The sequence below is a fragment of the Rhododendron vialii genome, chromosome 12a (genome assembly GCF_030253575.1).
Source record: "Rhododendron vialii isolate Sample 1 chromosome 12a, ASM3025357v1".
NCBI classification, from domain to species: Eukaryota; Viridiplantae; Streptophyta; class Magnoliopsida; order Ericales; family Ericaceae; genus Rhododendron; species Rhododendron vialii.
Window position 1 is genome coordinate 7,203,205 of NC_080568.1, and position 22,127 is coordinate 7,225,331.

Below are 22,127 nucleotides of genomic sequence, written 5' to 3' on the forward strand. Positions count from 1 at the left end.
CAGCCCCAAGAATTACTGACAAGAAGAACCAAACCTAAGACTCTCAAAATGAACAAATTTCTAAATCTCAGTCCAAAACCACTTTGGCCAAAAACAAACAGGGTTTCTGATAAGAAATGCCGTATTATATCGAAAACATGAATCATGTTACTATGAAATCCTACGGTCAAACAAGACGACGATAAAAGCAAAACGAGACCTTCAACTATGAGAGAATATGGCAAAGTGGTGCTTGATAAATTGAAACTTCAAATTATGTGGTAGTAGCAGCAAATCCCTGCATAAATGCACAAAAGAAACAGTATAATATATTTGTTAGAAGTGACAATTTCAACCCATATTTTTTAACCCGTCCAAATCCATCCATTTATAACCCAATCCAACCCGCTCAAATTATATAATGGGTTGATATGGGTTCAGATATGAGTTGAACCCATATCAACCCATATTTATATGGGTTTAGGTGGGTTGAAAATGGATTCAATATGGATTGAAAGAAAAAGATTCATGCTGGCCTGTTTTTTTAATTGCTCCTGCCTTTAGTCCAAAACTTTTTTTAATTGCTCCCATCTGTTTTTTTTCCTCGATCGCTGAAAATTGGATTTGCTTGGGTGTGTTGTTTTGTCATGTCCTACCAGGAGAAGAATGCACAATTTCCGTACGGCAAAACCCACCAAATCGTTGGCCTGTTTGGATGGAGTAAAAAGGAGAGGGGAAAAATATGAGGGGTATATAGAGAGGGGTCTACTCCTTTTCCCCCGTTTGGCAATCCAATTTTGTCCCCTGTTATTTTTTACCCCTTCTTCGTTTTCACCAGTTTAAGGGATTGTCCAGAATTAATTTTGGGCTCCTCTTGAGGTCTCCAAAAATAATTCGGCTGTGGAGGGGTATTTTGTGGATGAAAATACCCCTCGTTATCCCCTTGCCCCTTCCACCATTCAACCAATTTCTACTCTTCATTCTACCCAGAATCATAAGATCTTCGCACATGTTCAAACAAATTGAAAATTGAAAACATTTAATTTTTAACTATATTTTTTAATATATAAACGGTGTAAAAAAATAAGTATTCCAATTTTCAATCCGTTTGAACCGGTGCGAAGATCTTAGTTTTCTGATCATTTTATCCTAAATGGTCATAATTAAATTTTCACTTTATGACTCTCGTTGATTAACCCTAAGAGATATTTGATTCTACGACTTTCTTAAGGCTAATCAACGAGAGTCTTAGAGTCAAAATTTAATTATGATCAGTTAGGATAAAATTATCAGAAAATTAAAATCTTTCCATCTGTTCAAACGGATTGAAATTTGAAACACTTAATTTTTAACCATATTTTTTAATATATAAACGGTCTAAAGAGATTGAAAAATTAAATAATCCAAATTTCAATCCGTTTGAACCGATGGAAAGATTTTAGTTTTCTGATCATTTTATCCTCAATGGTCATAATTAAATTTGGACTCTATGACTCTCGTTGATTAGCCCTAAGAGATATTTGATTCTGCGACTTTCTTAGGACTAATTAACGAGAGCCATAGAGTCAAAATTTAATTATAACCATTTAGGATAAAATGATCAGAAAATTAAAATTTTTCCACCGGTTCAAACGGATTGAAATTTGGAACACTTAATTTTTTTAATATATGAACTGTATAAAAAATTGTTTAATAATAATACTAAATTCGTTAATTTGTTAGTAGAAATAAATATTACGGCTTAAATTGTGAAAGAATAATTAAATTTGCAATTACATATAAAACGTAATACATATTGCACAAGGGCAAAAAGGTCATTTGACAGCTTTTTATATCATCCACCCTTTCATATACCCCCTATTAATCTTTCATCCAAACAAAATATTATTTAATCCCCCTTCTTTAATACCTCATTTAAACAACCTACTATTTAATCCTCCCTCCATAAATATCACATCAATGTGGATCATCCCTTATTAACTAACAGACGCTGCTACTGGTACAGCGGCTGCTGTACAGCAGCCGCGTACAGATCACTTTTGTGTCCATCTCGGGTCCCGCAAAGATGATCAGAACCGCTCATTTTGTTCAAGATACTTCGTTTAGGGTCTCTGTAAAAAACACCTCAATCCGATATCGGGAAGGGTGTTTACGAATCATCCAACTTTGGCTAAATTTTGAAGCAAAGTTGGATGATTCGTAAACACCCTTCCCGATATCGGATTGAGGTGATTTTTTACAGAGACCCTAAACGAAGTATTTTGAACAAAATGAGCGGTTCCGATCATCTTTGCGGGACCCGAGATGGGCACAAAAGTGATCTGTACGCGGCTGCTGTACAGCAGCCGCTGTACCAGTAGCATTTCTGTTAACTAACTAGCGCATGCCCGTGCCTGAAGGCACGGCTCCGAATCAATGGTCAAAAAATTATTCAATTTTATCCCTCTAATAACCTCTTTAACACAAAGACAAAAAAAACTCAACATAGTATTTTTCTTCACTCATTAATGACTATGTTCAAATGTCTATGTCTAAAGACATAATATAACACATTGTGAAGTGAACCTACATGTATTTTCAAAAGGTACGTGTGTAAAGTGAGGCCACAAAATTTGGCACTCGCAACAAAGACATTCTATACAAATAATTTTAAATGGCTTTTGTTACCATTTCATCATCCTTCACCCAAGATCTAAACTCAAACAATATGTGGAAAAATAAGCTTGAAAAACTTTCATAAATGGGTTCCATTAATCTAGAGGGATATCAGGTCGAAACTCATTTGTTGATCAAATCCCTCACCATCACATAACCAGCTAGCACCAGCTGCTAGCTACTGTTTGCTCCGAAGACCCAAGAAAACTACCGCTCGTGATCCTTGTGCCCGAGAATGAACATTGATTATGAATAGTCACTCATGTTTTAGCTTAGGATCTTGAAATTTCCAACCGGATTCAACTCTGAAGCAAGAAGATAATTACCTAGAATACAACAAAAAAAAACACACACATCTGTAAAAGAAAAAATCATACCACCAAAAAGGATTTCCAAGGCATATGAAAACCGTACCACCAAAAAGGATTTCTAATTAGTTCACCACGTATCAATGGAATCCTAGTTGGAAAAGAAAAAATTCAAATGCAGTTCATAGTGTCCTCAATGTAATCAAATAATCTTAAAATTAGACTTGACCAGCAAGGGAATTTTCAATAGAATGGGATTTCGGTCCAATCTCATTTTCTTATTCAATCCCACACTCCCAATTGCACAATACATACCTAGTACTACAACTAAGTGGATTCAAACAAAGATATGCATGAATGCTCAGAAATTCATTGTGGAGTATCCACGTCAAGATATCGCAATCTATTTCTTTCTTACCCAACCCGGATAGGTCGGGATATAATTTCTATAAGTTCTTATCATCAATGAAATAATTTCTATGAGTTCTTATTTGCGAACTTCATGTATGGAGAGTAAAGCCTCTTTTTTGCTCCCCATACATAAGATTTATGCCCAACGTACTTTGATGACCCCAATCCCTATTTTCAAAAAGAGCAAAAAAGGAAAACACCATGTTGACCTACACTCAAATGACTAACCTAAAGCACTTGTATAATATCTTCACCGATTATTTAATCAAATACTTGGGATGCTAAAATTGTTCGTGCCTAAAGGCACGGCGCAACGTAATACATGAGTGCCAAAAAATCTCCTAGTTTCACGGATAATTATTGCACAAAATAAAACAATAGACCAAAATTATAAATGAATGCTCAGAAATTCAGTGTGGAGTACCCACGTCAAGATATCCCAATCTATTTCTTTCTTACCCAACCGAAATATGTCGGGATATAATTTCTATGAGTTCTTACCTTCAATCAAATAATTTCTATGAGTTCTTACGCATCTATATTTTTCTTTTATTTGCAAATTTCATGTATGGGGAGCAAAGCCTCTTTTTTGCTCCCTCTGTTGATCAATCAATCACTTCATTCTGTTTCTCATGGATCTGTCAATTATCTTAAATAGGACATGATTACATCTAGTTATCTAATATTTGAAACTATTTGGGATGCAACTCTGGCTTGCCGCGGTGTATCAAATAGTTAATTGACAGGATGATCTCTTTTTCGTTTCAAACTCTTACAAACAATATAAAAAAGCTCATATCATGTTAGTCCCATATCACAAACGTAAGTGATGGCCCCTGTTAACTAAATAAGTTGCTGAAAAACAAATCATTACCATGAGAACAAATGGAATCGGTCTCCTGTGCTGTAAAAAAAAAAAAAAACAGCAAACTTTGACGTGAGATTAATCGGCGGTGCTCAAAGAGACTAAGCAAACAATCCAAAATATGACTTTTTTTTTATTGGGTCATTCCTTAAACCTAATCTACTTTATCTTAGGGGACTCGGGGAGGAGAATGTTGCGTAAGTGTTGCTTTTGATAGCTCTTTTACAATCTGTGCCTAAAGTATGTACGTACAGAAGAAAACATTACGAATTATTATTGTAATCCCAATACTCCTAACAAAATTAAATCACTATCAAACTTTAGTTGAGTTAGTTAATTACCAATGATTTTTTCAAAAGAAAGACAGAAGATATGCCAAAGAGTGATACCTGTAAATCTTCTTCTTCATTGTCCACATGTGTTGTCTTCCTTTGCCTAGTCATTGCCTTTAAGTTTTTCTAATCCCGAGATTAAAAGATGCCTAATGCAAGGGTAAGGACCAAACCATAAAAAAATCACAATCAAAGGATCCATACATGGTTACAGGAAATGAAAAATGATACCCAAACATCTCATTCAAACATTTCAATATTTCAATTGGACAGAAACCTTGCTAAATTTCAATTTCAGAAACTTCCTAGCCGAATGGTACTCATATGGTCGATACATTTAATCAAACACTTAACATTCTCACAATTCATCCTATCAAAAATTGATTGGTCATTCCTGTACAACGTGTAAGGGGGGAAACAATTAATGATTAGCCAACACATAATTCGTGTACAACGTGTAAGGGGGGAAACAATGAATAGCCAACACATGAAAGTAAAAAAAATAGATCAAGGCTTACAATGGAATTGGAAGATTGACCGGTCTTCCCCTAAAAGAAATTATAGTCACTGGAAGAAAAAGGACAGCAACTGTATGGAGATAGGAACATTAGAAGGAAGGAAGGAGAGAGAGTGAGAGGATAATCAAAAATTTAGCCACCGGTTTTGGTTTCTTTTGGAAAAATAACGTGTTCTGAAATGAGGGGGCCGGGAGGAGAGAGATGGAGATAATCAAGGAGATTATGATGGATTTCAATTAGTATAACTTCCTTAATTTAATTATTCCAAATAACGTGTTCAGAGAGAGAGAGAGAGAGAGAGAGATGGAGATAATCAAGGAGATTAGGATGGATTCCAATTAGTATACTTCCTTAATTTAATTATTCCAAATAACGTGTTCTGAGAGAGAGAGAGAGGGAGAACTTCCTTAATTATAGATTTCCGAAAAGTTAGTACTTCGAAATTAGTTTCTAATTCCCGGAATGTTTTGTTTCCTTAATCAAAGACATGGCTTTTTAATTTAATTATTTCAAATTACGTGTTGAGAGAGAGAGAATCAAGGAGATTAGGATGGATTCCAATTAGTATAACTTCCTTAATTTAATTATTCCAAATAACGTGTTCTGAGAGAGAGAGAGAGAGGGGGAGGGAGAGAGAGAGAACTTCCTTAATTATAGATTTCCGGAAAGTTAGTACTTGGAAATTAGTCTCTAATTTCCAGAATATTTTGTTTCCTTAATCAAAAAGAAGGTATGTATAGAAAGAGATTTAAGGTGAGAATTGTATTTTCAATCCAGCGGTTGAAATTTATGTACCAATTTAACGGTGAAAAATATGTACCGCTCTACCATATTATATAGATACCCCTTACTATCTTATTCCCCCTTATTAATTAATACCCCCAATTCTTTTTTCGCATCCAAATGAACCCCTAAGCCCGATTATTTAGTCCTGGGCATAACTCATCCGGGTATTCAAATGGCCGGCCAAACCAAGGCATACCTTGGGAACCCAAACTCATCCGAGCGGATGAGCTCATCCGGCTGCCATTCCCTGCATCCAATCGGGCCCTTATAGGTATCCCATGTTTCACTTTTCCTCCCAACAAACGCCATCCCTTGGAAAGTGGTGGAGAAAGAGGGCTAATGATGGAGTACTTATGTGAAGCCCACTATACTGAAACATGGACTCCGGCCTGGTGGGCTGGGCTGGGCTGAGGGGTTTCTCTCGCATGATGCAGTTAAGGAAACATTCCATGGTTTGATAAGGAGGTTTGTGAAAATATTTCAGCCCAATGCTCCATAGAGATTGGAAAGCCTTTTCCTGTAAGAGATGATTTCTCTCAACTTCACAAGGAAACTTCAGCCGAAAAAACTAATGTGCTTTTTTATTTTTATTTTTATTTTTTTTTCATTCGTTAAACTAATGTGCTTTCGGTCCAACTTATTTCATTATTTTTTGGGAAAATAAATTAATATTGAGGCAAAAGCTTTACTCTGCTTTTTCTCTTCTTTTTTGTTAAGGAAGATAGCAATGTGCGTCTTTAGTCCCTCACTGTGATGCCTTTGTGTTGATCTACGTATCTTTCTCAACAATCTAATGAAGCTCTCTCTCTCTCTCTCCAACATGACTCGTGGGCAGAATCTATACCCTTCGGCAACTTGTGATTACGAGTGGAGTGTTCATCAATAAGAAATAGTGCTAAAACAATAGCCAAGAATAACGAGTGATATAATGTGCTTAACTACATGACATAAGAGACACATTCTACCAATATATTAATGACACATCACATGGTATTTAAAATGTGGTACCCAAATATGGTCACCAGAGAATTACTTTATCCGTCCTAATTTAATTGTCTTTTTTAGGAGTTCGTACCACTTTTTCAATAGATTATATCTTGTAATTTATAATGTTTTATGTGATTTTGAAAATATTGTATTATAGAACTAATCGAGATCTATCAAACAAGATCTATATTAGACATAAAATTCATTACCGATTTAAAGTTATAACTAGTTTTTTATCCAGTTACAACGGAATAAGGGACAAATAAATTAGGACGGGGGGAGTAATTCTGATTATGTACGAACGAACAATCAATCTTATCCACCATCTCAAAATCATTACCAAGCAAAAGATATGGAGATTTTCTATTCAGGAAATCACACATGAAAAACTTAGACCTTCGTACACTTCACGTTTTCATAAGCTCCTTAATCCATTAAAAGGCCAAACAATAAGTAAATTAAACTCTATATTAGAGGTGGGCATCGTGTCGTGACATATTATACTTATGTCGTGTCATGTTGTATTTCTGTCGTATCATTTTAGATTTCGTTTCTAATTTCTTTGATCTTTTGAATGAGTCCTTGTTTCTTGTCCTTTGTTGCCAAGTAGTCCACCCTTCCTTATCAGGAGCTTATAATAATCCCTTTGATAGGAATATGACCTAAAAGAAAAAGAAATAAATAAACCCCAAATCAGTTAGCATAGAAATATAATAATCCTATTAGAATACAAATGCATAAACAAGATTATAGACCTATAGCAAGAAAACAAAACCTGGATCAGTTCCAGGCTGCTGCGTTGCCTCAAGTCCAGAACTTGACTTTTTGTGTTTTTAAACTTAAGGTGAGTTTTCGCTAAATTTTTTTTTACCTTCAGGCATGATCGGCTCTGAGGAGAAGGCAGAGGTACGGCTACTTTAGGTCCCGAAATTTAAGGCAGAGGTATGGCTACTTTAGGCTCCGAAAATTAAGAGAAAAAGTAGTGCCCGTTTCCATATGTGTTGTATATAAACTACTCCGAAGAATGACAAAGCTGATGGCTTGGCACTAGCGGCTTGTGCGTCTGCCTTATTTGTAAAATGCTCGAATTTGTTTCCTGTAGTCAGTTTTTTTGGGTGAAATATATTTTTTCATTTCCATGCTGAAACTAATATGTAGAACAAAATTCTTGTGTAGATGTACTCAAAGGGGCCGGATCCCGTCCATTTGCATCGGACCAATTCGGTCCATTTGGTGCATTCGGGCCGTCAAAAAGTGATTCCGTCCAAAATACTTTTGGACGGCCCGAATGCACCAAATGGACCGAACTGGTCCAAAGCCATATTGACAGGATTCGAATCCGTGATCAAAGTCTTAGAATTCAATTTTTTTTGCAGATCACAGTCAATATAACCATATTTCACTAATATCAAAACTAAGTTTTTTCTAATTCAAGTTTTATTATTTTTCGTGTACAGTTTATTCATTTTACTTTCAACTTCTCACGTTAAATACACAAATAAAACACTTTTGATAATGAGGACCCAAAATTATTAATTTTTTTACTTCAACGAACTTAATCAACAATGTTTAAACTAAGATAACTATTTCATTATTGATGATAGCATTCTCGTAATTAAACTAAATAAACATAATTAGAGAGACAACATAAGGTATGAGCAATACTTCGTTATATTGGATTTATTTATTAATGGCGTAATTTTTGTATATTTGAAGGTTATTTAATTAAATTGTGAATCCTAAATTTCATGTTTTATATTTTTATAATATTCTAATGAATTTTTTTGTTAAGAACTACAAAAGCCCACTTTATAATTTACCTTTAGGCCCCCAAACCAAACTATCAAGGCCGGCACTACCTGCAAGCAAGCTAATGACGGTAATTAAGTTGTTTTCATTAAATGATATTTAAGTTGATGTATATAAGACGAATGATTTGTCTAGAAATTTGCGAAAACATAGACTGTAGTCCATTTTGTTTTGGGGAAACTCACCCTTAATGTCATTGGTTTTGAATTGAAGATGATATATTATGAGAAAATGACCGGCCTGTCTCGTAAATAGGTAAATAAATACTTTAAAAAATAAGAATATAATCTTAGCGGAACGGGAGCCTAACTGTGAGCACTAAAATAGGAAGGGTCTCTAAAATTCGTAAATTTTTGAAGGCGTAGCTCAAGGACATGCGAACCAGCCATCAGAAAATCCAAATTCAGATTAGCATAAAAAAAAGGCTAAAATCCAGCAAATGAAATAAGGACATGAACTCATCAAGCCACCATTGACGTGGAACCGTAGCCACATGAGCAAGAGAATCAATTCTGACAGGGGTTCAAAGTCCAAATGATGGTGCAATAGATCGATTGTGCTATGACAGGGAAGAATCCAATATTGGATGACAAGATTTGTGCTGATTCTTTAGGTCACAATATATAGTTGCATTATCACCATTCTCATCACTCCACCTTCACTTTATTCCTTTAATTAGTACGCCCGGCCCCAACTCATTCCTTCTCTATCTTAAGCTTTCATTCTTGTAAACCTTTATTTTTTTTTTCAGATCTTTGTTTTGTGTGTTTTTGTTCACTTTTTTCTGAAGTTTTGTTAGATTTGCGTTATATTTTTTTGGATTAATTATATGTTTTTACAAGAGGAGTCTAAAAAGTATAAAAATATTTACCAAAAGCCAAAAAAAAAATCACTAAAGACGAAAAAAATATAAAATAGCTATATTTTTTGTCTCAAATGTCGTCTTATATGAACTTTTTTCAATATCGGCCCACATTTTTATATTTTTATGATTTCTTTCGTCAAGACGAATGATTAATCTCTGAAATTACGACAAAAATCTCAACAAAAAGTTATAAAAAATAAAGAATACTAAAAAAGTTTTAAGCGAAAAGTTTACAAGACCTTGTTTTTCTTTTCTTCACAAAAACCCACAAAAAAACCAGAGGACTGAAAGGTGGAGAACTCGTCATGTTCTATTACAAAGTCTTACTTTAGCAAGGCCCCGTTCTACTAAAGTTCTTGTGTTTTTAAGTACTTAATTTCCGTTTTATGAGACAGGTCATTGTCTCACAATACATCACCTTTAATTCAAAAAATAAGTACTTTCAAATAAGTACTTATTTTTCTTACCGGAACAGGGCCTAACTATTGTTCATGACTATCATGTAGTTTTAATAGTAAATTTAGTAACTCTAATGTGGGTTGACAAATATGTAACTTTTTGCTCGTATTTTTAATAATGAAGAAAGTTTGTATTGTCGCATTATTTTGTTACGATTTTTTTCCTTGAGTTTGTATTTACATTGTGCCTACACTACTCGTTATTCTTGGCTACAAGTCAAACTGAAAACTTGCGTTTTTGCTAAACTAAATGACTACATGTTAATGACAATAATTTGTATGTTGGAGAATGACCTATTTAATTAGAAACCAATGAAAACATGGGGTTTAATTCATTTATTTAGAAAAAAATGCACCCTTAAACCTGTAAGTATTAAATTTAGTGATCACATTTAAATATCCATACTTTTGGTTATTCTTCTTATATTGATAAAATAAACTCCAACCTACATGTTTTTTTACTAGCACATGTCACGTAATCTCCAAGTCCAATACACAATCACCATAAATAAAACTGATGGCATCACTATTTCCCTATCATATCTAACGAAGTTAGAATTATTTTGTCGTCTTGAGCACCGACACATGATGCTCCGGCACTTTTATCCATTCCACGTTGCTCTGGGGCTTAGCATAGACTCCCAAAAAATATACAATGTGTGAATAAAGATGAGGAGACTAAAAAAGAAGAGGAAACACAACCCTATCACTTTCAATTTTCTGCCTCGGAAAGCTCCAAACCATCAATTTAACCTGAAGGAAGGCTACAAGAGATCAGAGAGAGCCAAAGCTTGTAATCCAATGGTATTTTGTGGTTTTTTTTGGGATGTCAAGGTTCGAGTCTTGTCAGAAGCGTTTGTAGTTTAAAATTATAGATAGCTAATGGCTTTCTGTGGACTTATTTACTACTTACCTTCTAACTTCCGCTAATGTAAACCAATTGAAAAAAAAATGCAAGAGAGATAAATATCAAAAGGAGAGAGGAGAGAGGATGTTTGGCCAAGTGGAAATGAAAAAAGTACTTCCTTCCCAAATTCTTGTTCCTACTTTTTTTTTGAAAGTCTTAAAGATTGGCTATATCTTTTAATTTAAAATAATTTTTATATTAATATCAAATATGAAGGAAAATGATTTTGACACTCTCTTTTTTGTTAACGTTACTCCCCTGTAAGTGTATTTTTGCACCAAAATATTTTTTATATTAATATCAAATATGAAGGGAAATAATTTTGTCACTCTCTTTCTTGTTAGCGTCACTTCCCTGCAAATGTATTTTTGCACCAAAAATACACTTGTAGAGGAGTGACGTTAACAAAAAAGGGAGTAGCAAAATCAGCAGCCAATCTGAATCTCATTTGATAGATATCAATGAGTTCTTTTATACAAAGTTTTTAAAATTACCAAAAAAATTATAGATTGCAAGATATAATCAATTAAAAAATAACACGAAATTTCAAAAAGGACGAAAAATTTGAGATGGAGGGAGTGTTAATATTTGTTTTCCATCACATCTAATGTTTGAACTCTACGGATACCTTAGACCCCTTCACTTAAACTTAACTTAAATTTGGTAGTTGTCCTTATTTGAATTTTTTTCGTATTTGTTAGCTTTACGCCAAATTTTTGTAGGTTATTGATTCGTCTCGACAAAAGGAATCGAAAAAGTAATTTTTTTTTTTACTTTTACCCAAGTATTTTGAAAAATAACTATTTTTTAGCAACAAAACGACATTTTTTGGGCTAAGAAGTGGTTATTTTTCAAAATACTTGGATAAAAATAAAAAAATTACTTTTCTGATTCCTTTCGTTGAGGCGAATCAATAACCCATAAAAAATTGGCGCAAAACTGGCAAATGCGAAAAAAATTCAAATAAAGATAATTTCCAAATTTAAGTTAAATTAAAATTAAATTCAAAAGAACGTTGCCTAATATTTAATTTTTGGCCAATAAATGATTTTTTTATCGGTAACTTCAATGCCTCATAATTACTCACCGCTATCTCGGCTGAAGGGAAAAAAAGTCTACTAATTTTTCCACTTCCTTTTCTAGTAACGCTACTCCCCTATAAGTGTATTTCTACACCATTTGTAGGGGAGGAGTGCTGTTAACATAAAAAGAAAAAAAAAGTGGCAAAATCATTTTTTTATAAAAAAGTAAAAAGGGAAGACAGCATACTGTAACAAAAGTCATTACCAAAGAAAACGATTGACACTTACGGGGGGACGAAAGAAAATCCCAAAATCCCATACATCAAAAAAATCGACAGCTGTAGTCGTTGGAGTATAGAGGTGTCAAATGGACCCCTGTTTAACTTCGTGCTAACCGTGCTTCGTGACGTGTCGTATCGGTCCGTTTACTTTATTTACTTAAATCGTGTCATGTCGTGCCGTACCGTTTGTCAATCGTGCCGTGCCGTGCCGGCCCGTTTACTTAAATCGTGTCATGTTGTGCTGTGCCATTTGCCAATCGTGTCGTGTCGGTCCGTTTCTGAAATCGTGTTGTGTCATGCCGGTCCATTTTCTTAAATCGTGTCGTGTCGTGCCGTTTTCAATCTTGCCGGTCCGTTTTCTTAAATCGTGTCGTGTCGTGCCAGCCCGTGTTCTTAAATCATGTCATTCCGTGCCATTTTCAATCGTGTCAAGATGTGCTGGCCATTTACTTAATCGTGTCGTGTCTGATTGGGCCGGGCCGTGCCGTTTTAAGTCGTGTCGTTTTAGTCTGCCCTAACATGTGTGGGTTGACTTAAGGCATAACTAATTTTGCATCAGACATGTAACCATTGTATGCATTTGATTTTTTGACATATTGAAAACTCAGCGACATTGGGCAAGGATAGAGAGATCCTTGTATTCACTGCATCCTCATAAAAAACAATGGATGAGTGTGTGTGTTTGAGAGAGAGAGAGAGAGAGAGCAAAGTTGCTATTCAGCTTCGGTTGCCCCTTTTTTTTCCTTTTTTTTCTTTGAACGTCCCCTCTTTTTCCTCGCTTTTTCAGCTTCCTACTTAATAAATCTTAGACTACTTTTTGGTTAGTATATAAGCGAGTTTGGTAAATGGCTCAATCAATCTGCAGTTGCGCTTTCAATTCTTATTGTCGCACATTTGAATAGTTTGAGGTGTTTTCTTAAAAAAACTTTTACCGTTTTACGCTCCTACTAGTGCACGAGAATTGTGTTAGGCAAAAGGTCTACATTCGGTCTCAGAATATCATAATCACTCTGTAACTTGCAGAAGAGAAAAATGAAAGGAGAAAAATAATAATGGACTCTGCATTTTCATATACCATGGCACGCCAAAAAAATTTAACAATTAAAAAAATAACATATTACAACCCCTAATTAAAAAGAAATTATTGGTCTTAATGAAGTAAAATTTAACAATTACAAAAATAACATATTACAAATAGTCTTATTGTCCTAGTTCAGACTGTCCAGCTAACCCTTATTTATATGTTTTTTTCCCTTATTTCTACTATGTATTTTTTTTCTTTTTTGTTTGACATTTTTTTTTATTTTTTGTTAGATTTGGGGTAAATAATATATGATTTTTGCACGTTTTCTTTCATATTAATTACTCTTGCACCATAAATATTTTGATAAGTTCTTTTAATTTTACTTATTATCTTGTATTGTAATGTTAAATTTGCAAACCAAAGGTCCAAAGCCTTTTTTTTTTTTTTTTGAAGAGTCCAAAGCCTATTTAATTTTACTAACAAAAACAAAACAAATATTTTTACCGAATAAAATTTGATAGTTTTTCAAAAGTGAAAAAATAATTTTTTAAAAGCATGATTTTTTAATAAATTGATTTTTTAAAAAAATTAAATATCTTAGTTGTTTACCTTTAAAAAAAGGTAAACAAATATTTTTTACCGAATAGAAATTGTTCAATTTTTTTAAAATTAAAAAAAAAAAGCCATTTGGCTTATTTAATTTTTTTTCCCGTGCCTCGTGCCGCGCCCTTTCGTGCCCATGTCGTGCCGGGTCGTGCCCATGCCCGTGCCCGTGCCTTGCTAGAACCGTGCCGTGCCGTTCCTGTTCACTTTTCGTGCCCGTGCCCATGTCGTTCCCGTCTACAACCGTGTCGTGTTGTGCCGTGCCAGGCCAACTTTCGTGTCATGCCTGTGCTATGCCGCCCACTTCCGTGCCCGTGCCCGTGCCCCGGGCCCACTACAATCGTATTGTGTCTTACCGTGCCAGGCCAATACCGTACCTGTGACGTGCCGTGCCCGTGTCGTGCCGGCACGGCTAGGGCTGTAAACGAGCCGAATCGAGCCGAATATTAGAATACTCAGATTCATTCGTTAAGTTTTTTAGCGAACTCGAGCTCGAGCCGAACTCAATGAAAATTATGACGAGCCAAACTCGAACCGAGCTTGCCCAGGTTTGGGTCGAACTCGAGCTTGTTTACGAGCCTTAACGATTCAATAATATCATATTTTTATGTTCTTATATAGGTCTAAAACTGCAAATAAAATTTTCATTATGTACATAAATATGTTCATATACATATAAAAAGATAAAAACATATACATAAGTAAATTTTTAGTAATTGTAAATGTTTAGACTTGTACAAGTTTTAAAAATTTTACTATATAACTATATAAAATCCCATTGATACACATATACTTCAGGTTCGCGAGCCTAATCGAGCCAAATACTGCTGCGTTCATGTTCGGCTCATTTATGAAACGAGCCTAATATTAAGGTTCAGGTTCGGTTCATTTAGTAGACGAATCGAACTCGAACGAACCTTTACCGAGTCGAGTCTCGAACAGTTCACGAACGGACTCAGTTCATTTACAGCCCTAGGCACGGCCCATTTGACACCTCTAAGTGTGCTATTGTTTTTAATTGGAGTAGCCCCAAATCCCGTTTCTCTTTCACAGAACTCTCACCATTTCGCGAGAGAGAGAGAGAGAGAGAGAGAGAGAGAGAAGCAACGGAAATGGAAGGAGAAGTGAAAAGGGACAGGTGGGGGTACGAGGTTAACACCTCGTCCGACGCTTGCATCTCTGCAATCAATTCCTACTACCTTCAGGTCTCTCTCACTCTTCTGTATATATATTATAGTTGTTGTTTTCATTGGGTTGTACGTATATTGGTGTGAAAAATCTTGGAATGGAATGAAGGTTATGGGCTACGGTAGAGAGCGATCGGTGATTCTTGAAGCTCCGGCCCACGACCCCAACTGCGTATTGGCCAATATATTGGCTGCAAATTTCCTCTGCTCCTCCAATCCTTCTCTTGCTCCTTCTTATCTCCATGCTGCAAACACCCGACTAGTAATTCTCTCTCTCTCTCTCTCTCTCTCTCTCTCTCTCTCTCTCTCTCTCTCTCACACACACACACACACATCACTTCTTTTTCCTTCTTTTGCTTTTATTAGAATGTTCCCGTTAGTACGAAAATCATTTTTACGAAGAAACTTGTTGCGGAGCTCAAAACCCATGTAGATGGAGCTACGTTCGGCCAGCTGTCATAATCTAACTGCTTTCATTTTGCCATAGTTAGCCTAAGGGTCTAGTACTTTACTAAAGCTAGATTACTTCAGCAGGCCGTTAACCAGACAAGGATTGTGATTTTTTTCATAAGATGATTTCAAGAAAGAACCCTGCGTCTCTGCAGTATTGTTTTGGACGACAGAAAGTTGTGGTATTCGGCTGATCATCTCGACAGTCAATTATGCAGCAAATTTGGACCACTAAAAACCCTTAGGGGCGGCTGCTATTGCACAGACTGCCCTCTGCAGTCCAAAAGCAGACTGCAGAGAAGCCGGATTCTTCAAGAAAACTGATGCTGAAAACTGCAACCATAAATATTTGTTTTAATTTTGTTTTAGGAGACTTATCATGACGTCCTCTGATTGAGATTGTGCATTTGGGCAGCAACAAGCCACTGGGTACGAGAAAGCAGTGTTTGATGCTCTCAATTGTCTGATTTCACACGACAGGGATATTGATGTCGCTGTTGAGCTGTTCTCTAAGGTGAGGAGTTTTTTCTTCTGAGAATTCACTTTCCATATTTACAGGAACATGATAAGTTCTGTAAGTTACCACTTCTGGTTCCGGACCCGGTCCCAAAAAATTCTTGTTTTCCTTCCTATTCGGTAATGCTTTCCTTTGGCTATACCATCATTTGCTCTGTTATACTCAATGGATGGATTCATTTCTCCTTTCGTTTTCTTCTTGTTCTTTGCCAAGGGATAGGTTCACGATCCCCACCTGGGAAGCACTCACTATACTACGTAGACATGCTCATTCGCAATTACGACCCAATTAATCCCTCATTAGGCTTATGATCATCTTCTAAGGAATTTTGGGTTTTTGTTGGTTTGTTGCAAGTAGAATTTTTTGGTGTCTTCTCTTATTTATGGTTTGGTCAGCTGCTCTGACAAGCTGACCAATAGGCATGTTTATGAGTTATGTTGTTGGTGGAAATTTTGTTTGTCTAGGTTGAATAGTTTCATTTTGATTGGATAATCAGATCAGCTGTGATTAAAACTTAACGAGAATTCCTGTAACTGCTTGATTCGGTAGTGTTTTTTTTTTCTTTTTCTGATTCGGTATTCTTATGTGCAATTTACAAAAGGAGTTTTCAAGGTTTGTGTCAGAGATGGTTTTGTGGGGAACCACTTGAGTCTAGTTCTTCTCCTTCTAGTGACTATGAGACACTAAATACGGGTAGGAATTTCATCGGAGATTAGTTAAATGGTTGAATTGATATGACCTATAAATATTCTATGATCATGTTGGCTGTGTTTGGAACTTGGATTTGTGAAAGGAAAAGAAAACGTATTGGAACAGATGTTAAAGCATATTATAATCTTTCGTATCTTGTTCCATTTGTAAATCACTTTGCCAACCTAAGATACAAACACATCCATATACATAGTCACAAAATTTCACATGCTTAAATGTTATGCTAGCACTTAGAAATCCAGAACTTGTTTTCTCAGCTGTAAAACAGTTGAGTTGATAAGGACTGACTTTGGGTTTGTTTCTTAGTCCTCATTCAATATCATTTTCTATTTTTTGCAGCTATTAAAAGATTTCCCAAGAGATCTAGTATCTCTTAAGATGGCTCAAGTTCTCTGCTTTTATATGGCTCGGCCTGATCTGTCTCTGGATCTTGTTGAACAGGTTCTGTTTTATTGCGAATGTAATTATGGGGATGATTTTGATTGATTGCGAAGATAATCATTCTTAGATCATGCTTCAATGATCGCACATATACACTTATCTACAACATTGATATGCTACAAATATGTGGACCTGTGTTACTGAAGCATATGCCTTTTTTTTTTCCTTGATAGAGTTTTAGTTCATAAAGAAGGTAGTTCTTTATTTTTGATTAAATTTTGTTGTGATTTTCGGATTCTATAGGTTCTTCCCAAAAATGAACATGAAAATTACATACACGGAATGCTTTCCTTTGCTTTGTTAGAAGTTGGGCGGATGGAAGATGCAGAGAAAGCAGCAAAGAAGGGCTTCGAGATCTACAATGAAGATTCTTGGGCACAGCATGGTGTGAGTACAACCTATTAGCATCTACTTTCACTCAAGTGACTCTCAAATTAACCTTCCTTTCACCATCACCTAGGAAATTTTAGTACATTTGTGTTCTATTTCTTTTCTCTTTTGGTTTATTTTATCAAGCGTGGTATTCTTTGGATGGATAAAAATTCCCAAAGTTGGCCATGGTGTGTTTGTTGTCATAATAATCGGAAAGGAATCTCTTGACTTGAATCGCTCTCGGAAGTGTTGGATTGTGGTTTTAGTTTGTAGGTATCCTAGTATTTCTTTCCAAGATTGGTCTTCATGATACCACAATACATATGCAGCTCTGCCATGTTCTTCAGTATGAGTGTCGTTTCAAGGAAGCAGTGGAGTTCATGGAAGAATGCTCAAGATCATGGGGTTCTTTGTCATCTTTCATGTATGTAATTAATTCACTAAAAAAACTTACAATACAGTTTTCGGCAATTCATTTTTTTCCCGTTTAGATGGCTAACAAATGCAAACTTCAGGTTCACACACAATTGGTGGCATGTAGCCCTTTGTTATTTAGAAGGTAATTCGCCAATGAGAAAAGTGCTAGACGTGTATGATCACTGTATCTGGAAGGAGTTGGAAAGAAGCGATGCAACGTCGGCGGAGGTATGTTATTAGGTTAGTTTGGGTCTTGGATTTCTCTAGGAGTTGTGGACGGAAAAGAAAATTAGAGAAAAAGCAGGGAGAACTCAGGTTCACAATCCCCTTTGAGTGTCTCCTCCCTCCGGAAATCCCTTCACAGATCCAATCACAAATTTAGCATCCTCTTGTCTTGACTCATTTTGATGTATTAGCGTTTTCTAGCTTTTCTGTATATAGGTGTACTTAAATGCTGTTGGATTGTTGCTGCGGGTGTATGTACGAGGTGAAATTGATATCTTTGGGGACCGTCTCAAGATCTTAGCAGGTTGTCTGACAGATCAAGTGAGTTAGTATGCACTATGCATATTGCTTTTTTCTTCTATTTTCAATGAGGAGACATTTGATGTTGATAGTCTTGTTCTTAGCTTTATAAGCTTATGAGGACTGGTTTTTGTTAGTAGATTCAGAGGTATTGCCATTCAAATACTTTGTGGTGTTTTTGGCACTTTAGACTGTTTATTTTGGTATCAAAAAGGACACTGTTGGATTTGCTTCTGGCCCTCATGTAGTTGTATTTACCTGCTTTAATCTATTTGGACCAGGGTTAGTCCTCACTAGCCTGATTTTCCCATAACAGTTGGGTTAGGAGCAAAATTTAGTGTGAGATTCATGTTGATTACCATGTATTTGTATGCTATATGCCAGCATGTTCAATGCAACCACCATTCTCTTCCATGTATGTACTTTTTTTGTGGATTAACAATGTGCAACTAGGAAAAGCATGCATCTTCATCATCACTAAGGGCTCGTGTAAAGCTTTTAGGACCATGTTTCCTTTTCTGCGTCTTTCTTTCGAGAAATAAGTAGGAATCAGCTGTAATGAGAAAATATGAAGTTGGAAAGGATTTTGAAGGAACATATTGGAATATGATATGGAGAGCGGAAATGGCATGCCAAGGACTTGATTGGATTTTGATAGCTGAGATGAGCCTTCTGGTGACTTGCCTTTGGGTTACAGTTTATTATGCACATGTCTACCTTGATTATTTCCTCTGTTATTACTAAAACCCCAGAAGTGCGTCTGACATTGTTCTGTGCGCCAGAACACGTGCTCTACTTGTTTTTTCATTTGGTACAGGGCTGAGTTTAGACACCTCTAGTCCTGTATCAATAGATCTTTGAAAGTGCCTATATAATGGCAGAAAAGCAGATTTCACAGAGTCGTGATTGGAACGATACATGTCTTTAATAGTTTTATGAAACATGATGTAACGATGGTTTAATGGATTCACACATGTGGAGGAGAAATTTAAAGGGTCCTTTATTTGTTGTTATAGACGAGCAACATGCGAGCAATATGCCCTATAGCAAATTCTTGTCTATCAGTTTTTAAGGTTTGCATGCACTGCTACGATATAAATGCTCATGATGTCATGTGTCGTTCTTGTTCTTCATGGTTGAAATCTCATGAGAGCATATTGTGCAATGTACTTAACCTAATTGTCCTCCATTGGATCGTGCCATGACAACTTTTAGGCATTTTGGTACATGGAGTGGCATCTTGATGTGTTGATAGTATGGGCCTTAGCTTCTACTGGAGCCTTTGATAAAGGAGAAGATCTACTTAAAGGCTTGAAAGACAGGTTAGGGCAATCTTGCCCAACCTCTTTAGTTTCTTGGATATAGTATATTTCTATATATGTGTACTTTCACTGTGCATTTCCAAAGTTTAGTTTTGTTTGTGTAGAATTTCCAAGATGAGCAAGAAGAAACAGCAAAGAATGCAGAGAGGAATGCTGGTGTGTTTCGCTTGCTTTCTTTCGCCTTCATTATGATAATGTTTTTTGCTGACTTGTTTGATCACCATTTCATGTTTAATCATGGGCTACTCCCTGCATTCATGTTCAAAAACATTAGAATTCTACAAAGTAGCTCAATATTTGGCTGTTTAATTGTGAACTTAGACAAAGTTAGGAAACTATATCATGGTGGAATAGCTTGTTAATATGAGTTATTTGGAATCTTTCATTTTAAAGGATGGCTGTTGTCCAGTCTTCCTAAGTTGATCGCTTCTCCCTCTTAATCAACCTTCCACCCTAGTTTCAGAAGCAACGATATCGGGACCTCTTATGTTTTCATTCAAATTGAATGTTAAATCTCTTCATTTGAAGTCCACGTCTATCCTAACGGAGCTTTTGATTTCCTTAACCCCATGGAAGGTTTTCTCCGATTTCTAACAGCACCTTCTCTGCCAATGCTTTTTCCCCTGAAGAGGCTAGGATGAACGTCCATTGCTGTTTTGGACTACTATCAGGACAACTTTTCACTATGATAATAACCTGCAATCCTAATCTACAACTGTGAAAACCAAAGCCCATTGTAATTTGTTCATTATCGGCTGTTTTTTTCTTTGGTCTCAGCTTGCCGAAGCCTTATATCAGTATGGAAAAGGCAACAACAAAGAGGCATTGGATTTGCTTGGCCCAGATTTTGATGCAAACTACTGTAAGGTACAAATCTGAATGAATCCGACTTTTCACCCTACGTATATTTACTATTTACATTGTCACTCGTATTTTGCCAGATAATCGGAGCATCAGATGAACAACTTGAAGTCTTTAACGAAGTTTGGTACGTTTTGCTGCTGAATACCGGACAAGCTGAGAAAGGTACAATCGCTGTCCTTCCTTTCCTTTGAACTCCATGGAGGGGTATATTTCTGACTAGGATGCTTTTTCGTGCATAGCAACCGAAGTAATCAAGATGCGGGTAAAGAAGAGGGAAGGCGTTCCGTTCTTGTGGCGCCTATTGGTATGGCTCTTGCCTTTGGAAATAACTTAGTAGCCACATTTTTGCAGAATGTTGTACTGAATTGCATAATGGTGAATTGTTGGTTCAGGAGAGAGGTTATTCCATGTTAGGGAGGCCAGAAGCTACAGCTGTAGGAGAGAAAGCCAAGTATTTGGAGACTGCATACTTCAATTAATTGGCACGAGCATGTCTCGACGTGGTATTCCGACCTCTCGCCTTTCTTTATTTTCTTACCATTTTTTGAGAGGTGTAAGGTCAAAAACCAGTTCATATAGTTTGGTTTTGTGTGTAAATCAGTCGTGGATCAACTAATTCCTCCGGTTGTTATTAATGAATTTCTTACTCTTTAAAAAAAAAAAAAAACTAAGCCCTCCCGAGGATCGTGATGTATGTACTCATCCCACGAATATTGGTTGAATAATATTGGGGTATATCCCTAAATGATATGAATGGATACATAATGGTATGATTTTGAACATAATTTTGCTGATACTCATTGGGCAGAAAAACCTCCCTCTCTCCCTCGGACCAATTATTAGATACTCCCGGAGTACCATATGAAGACCGTCAGCAGAACTAGAGACCAATGAATGAAAGTATCCGCCAAAACTTACACAAGCACAATCAATCAAATAAGCACCATTCAGCCCAAAGGGTTAGTTTGATTGGTTGGTTGGTGGGTGGGTGGGTGAGTTTGCTCTTCACAATTGATCAGGGTTTGATTTTTGGAGTGAGATCACAAGAAAGTATTCTTTCCGTCCCAATTTAATTGTTTATCGTTCTATTCTAATTGGGTAAAAAATAAGTTACGTATATCTCTAAATCCGTAATGAATTTCATATCGAATATGAATATTGTTTGATAGATCTCAATCAGTTCTATAATATAAGGTTTTCAAAATCACATAAAACATTATACATTACGAGATATAATCAATTGAAAAGTGACACGAACTCCTAAGGACAATTAAATTTGGACAGAGAGTAATTTTTTGTGAATTTCTTAGTGTCAATACGGATAGTCTGCCTTTGACCGGATCAGAAAAAGAATTAGTTGAGGTAGCACGTAAGCTACCCTCGATAGCTCTGATTGTCGGCCAAAAAAGGAAAAAATTACAGTGTCGGGTGGGTACCACGCGGTGCAAACTTGGTGCATTCGAGTCTTCCATTGCATTTTTGGACAATTCGAATTTGAAGAGAAAACGTAG

The 22,127-nt window shown here is 36.0% G+C and overlaps 1 protein-coding gene and 1 long non-coding RNA gene across 4 annotated transcripts; one reads left to right on the plus strand and one right to left on the minus strand.

The window, feature by feature from the left end:
* Positions 1-2,463: 2,463 nt before the first annotated feature.
* Positions 2,464-5,690, minus strand: LOC131310375 (uncharacterized). Of its 3 annotated transcripts, XR_009195200.1 has the most exons (4): positions 5,069-5,690; positions 4,828-4,944; positions 4,608-4,699; positions 2,465-2,960 (listed from the first exon to the last, which is right to left on the minus strand). It is a non-coding gene; the product is annotated as an uncharacterized LOC131310375 (long non-coding RNA). The 3 variants fall into 3 exon arrangements; XR_009195199.1 differs by having other exon boundaries at positions 2,464-2,960; positions 4,608-4,944; XR_009195198.1 differs by lacking the exon at positions 4,828-4,944 and having other exon boundaries at positions 2,468-2,960; positions 5,069-5,682.
* A 9,146-nt stretch (positions 5,691-14,836) lies between these two features.
* Positions 14,837-21,401, plus strand: LOC131310376 (uncharacterized). The gene is made up of 14 exons (XM_058337360.1): positions 14,837-15,015; positions 15,107-15,259; positions 15,863-15,961; positions 17,015-17,116; positions 17,360-17,503; positions 17,818-17,912; positions 18,004-18,133; positions 18,347-18,451; positions 19,646-19,752; positions 19,857-19,908; positions 20,530-20,619; positions 20,694-20,778; positions 20,856-20,920; positions 21,009-21,401. The coding sequence occupies exons 1-14, from the start codon at positions 14,923-14,925 to the stop codon at positions 21,093-21,095; spliced, it is 1,407 nt and encodes a 468-aa protein (XP_058193343.1). The 5' UTR covers positions 14,837-14,922; the 3' UTR covers positions 21,096-21,401.
* Positions 21,402-22,127: the final 726 nt, after the last annotated feature.

Bases quoted from the DNA above. Each gene is read 5' to 3' on its own strand.
- LOC131310376 (XM_058337360.1), top strand. From the start codon at position 14,923: ATGGAAGGAGAAGTGAAAAGGGACAGGTGGGGGTACGAGGTTAACACC. The intron at 17,913-18,003 runs GTATGTAATTAA...TGCAAACTTCAG, and splicing joins GGTTCTTTGTCATCTTTCAT to GTTCACACACAATTGGTGGC. The intron at 19,909-20,529 runs GTGTGTTTCGCT...CTTTGGTCTCAG, and splicing joins GAATGCAGAGAGGAATGCTG to CTTGCCGAAGCCTTATATCA.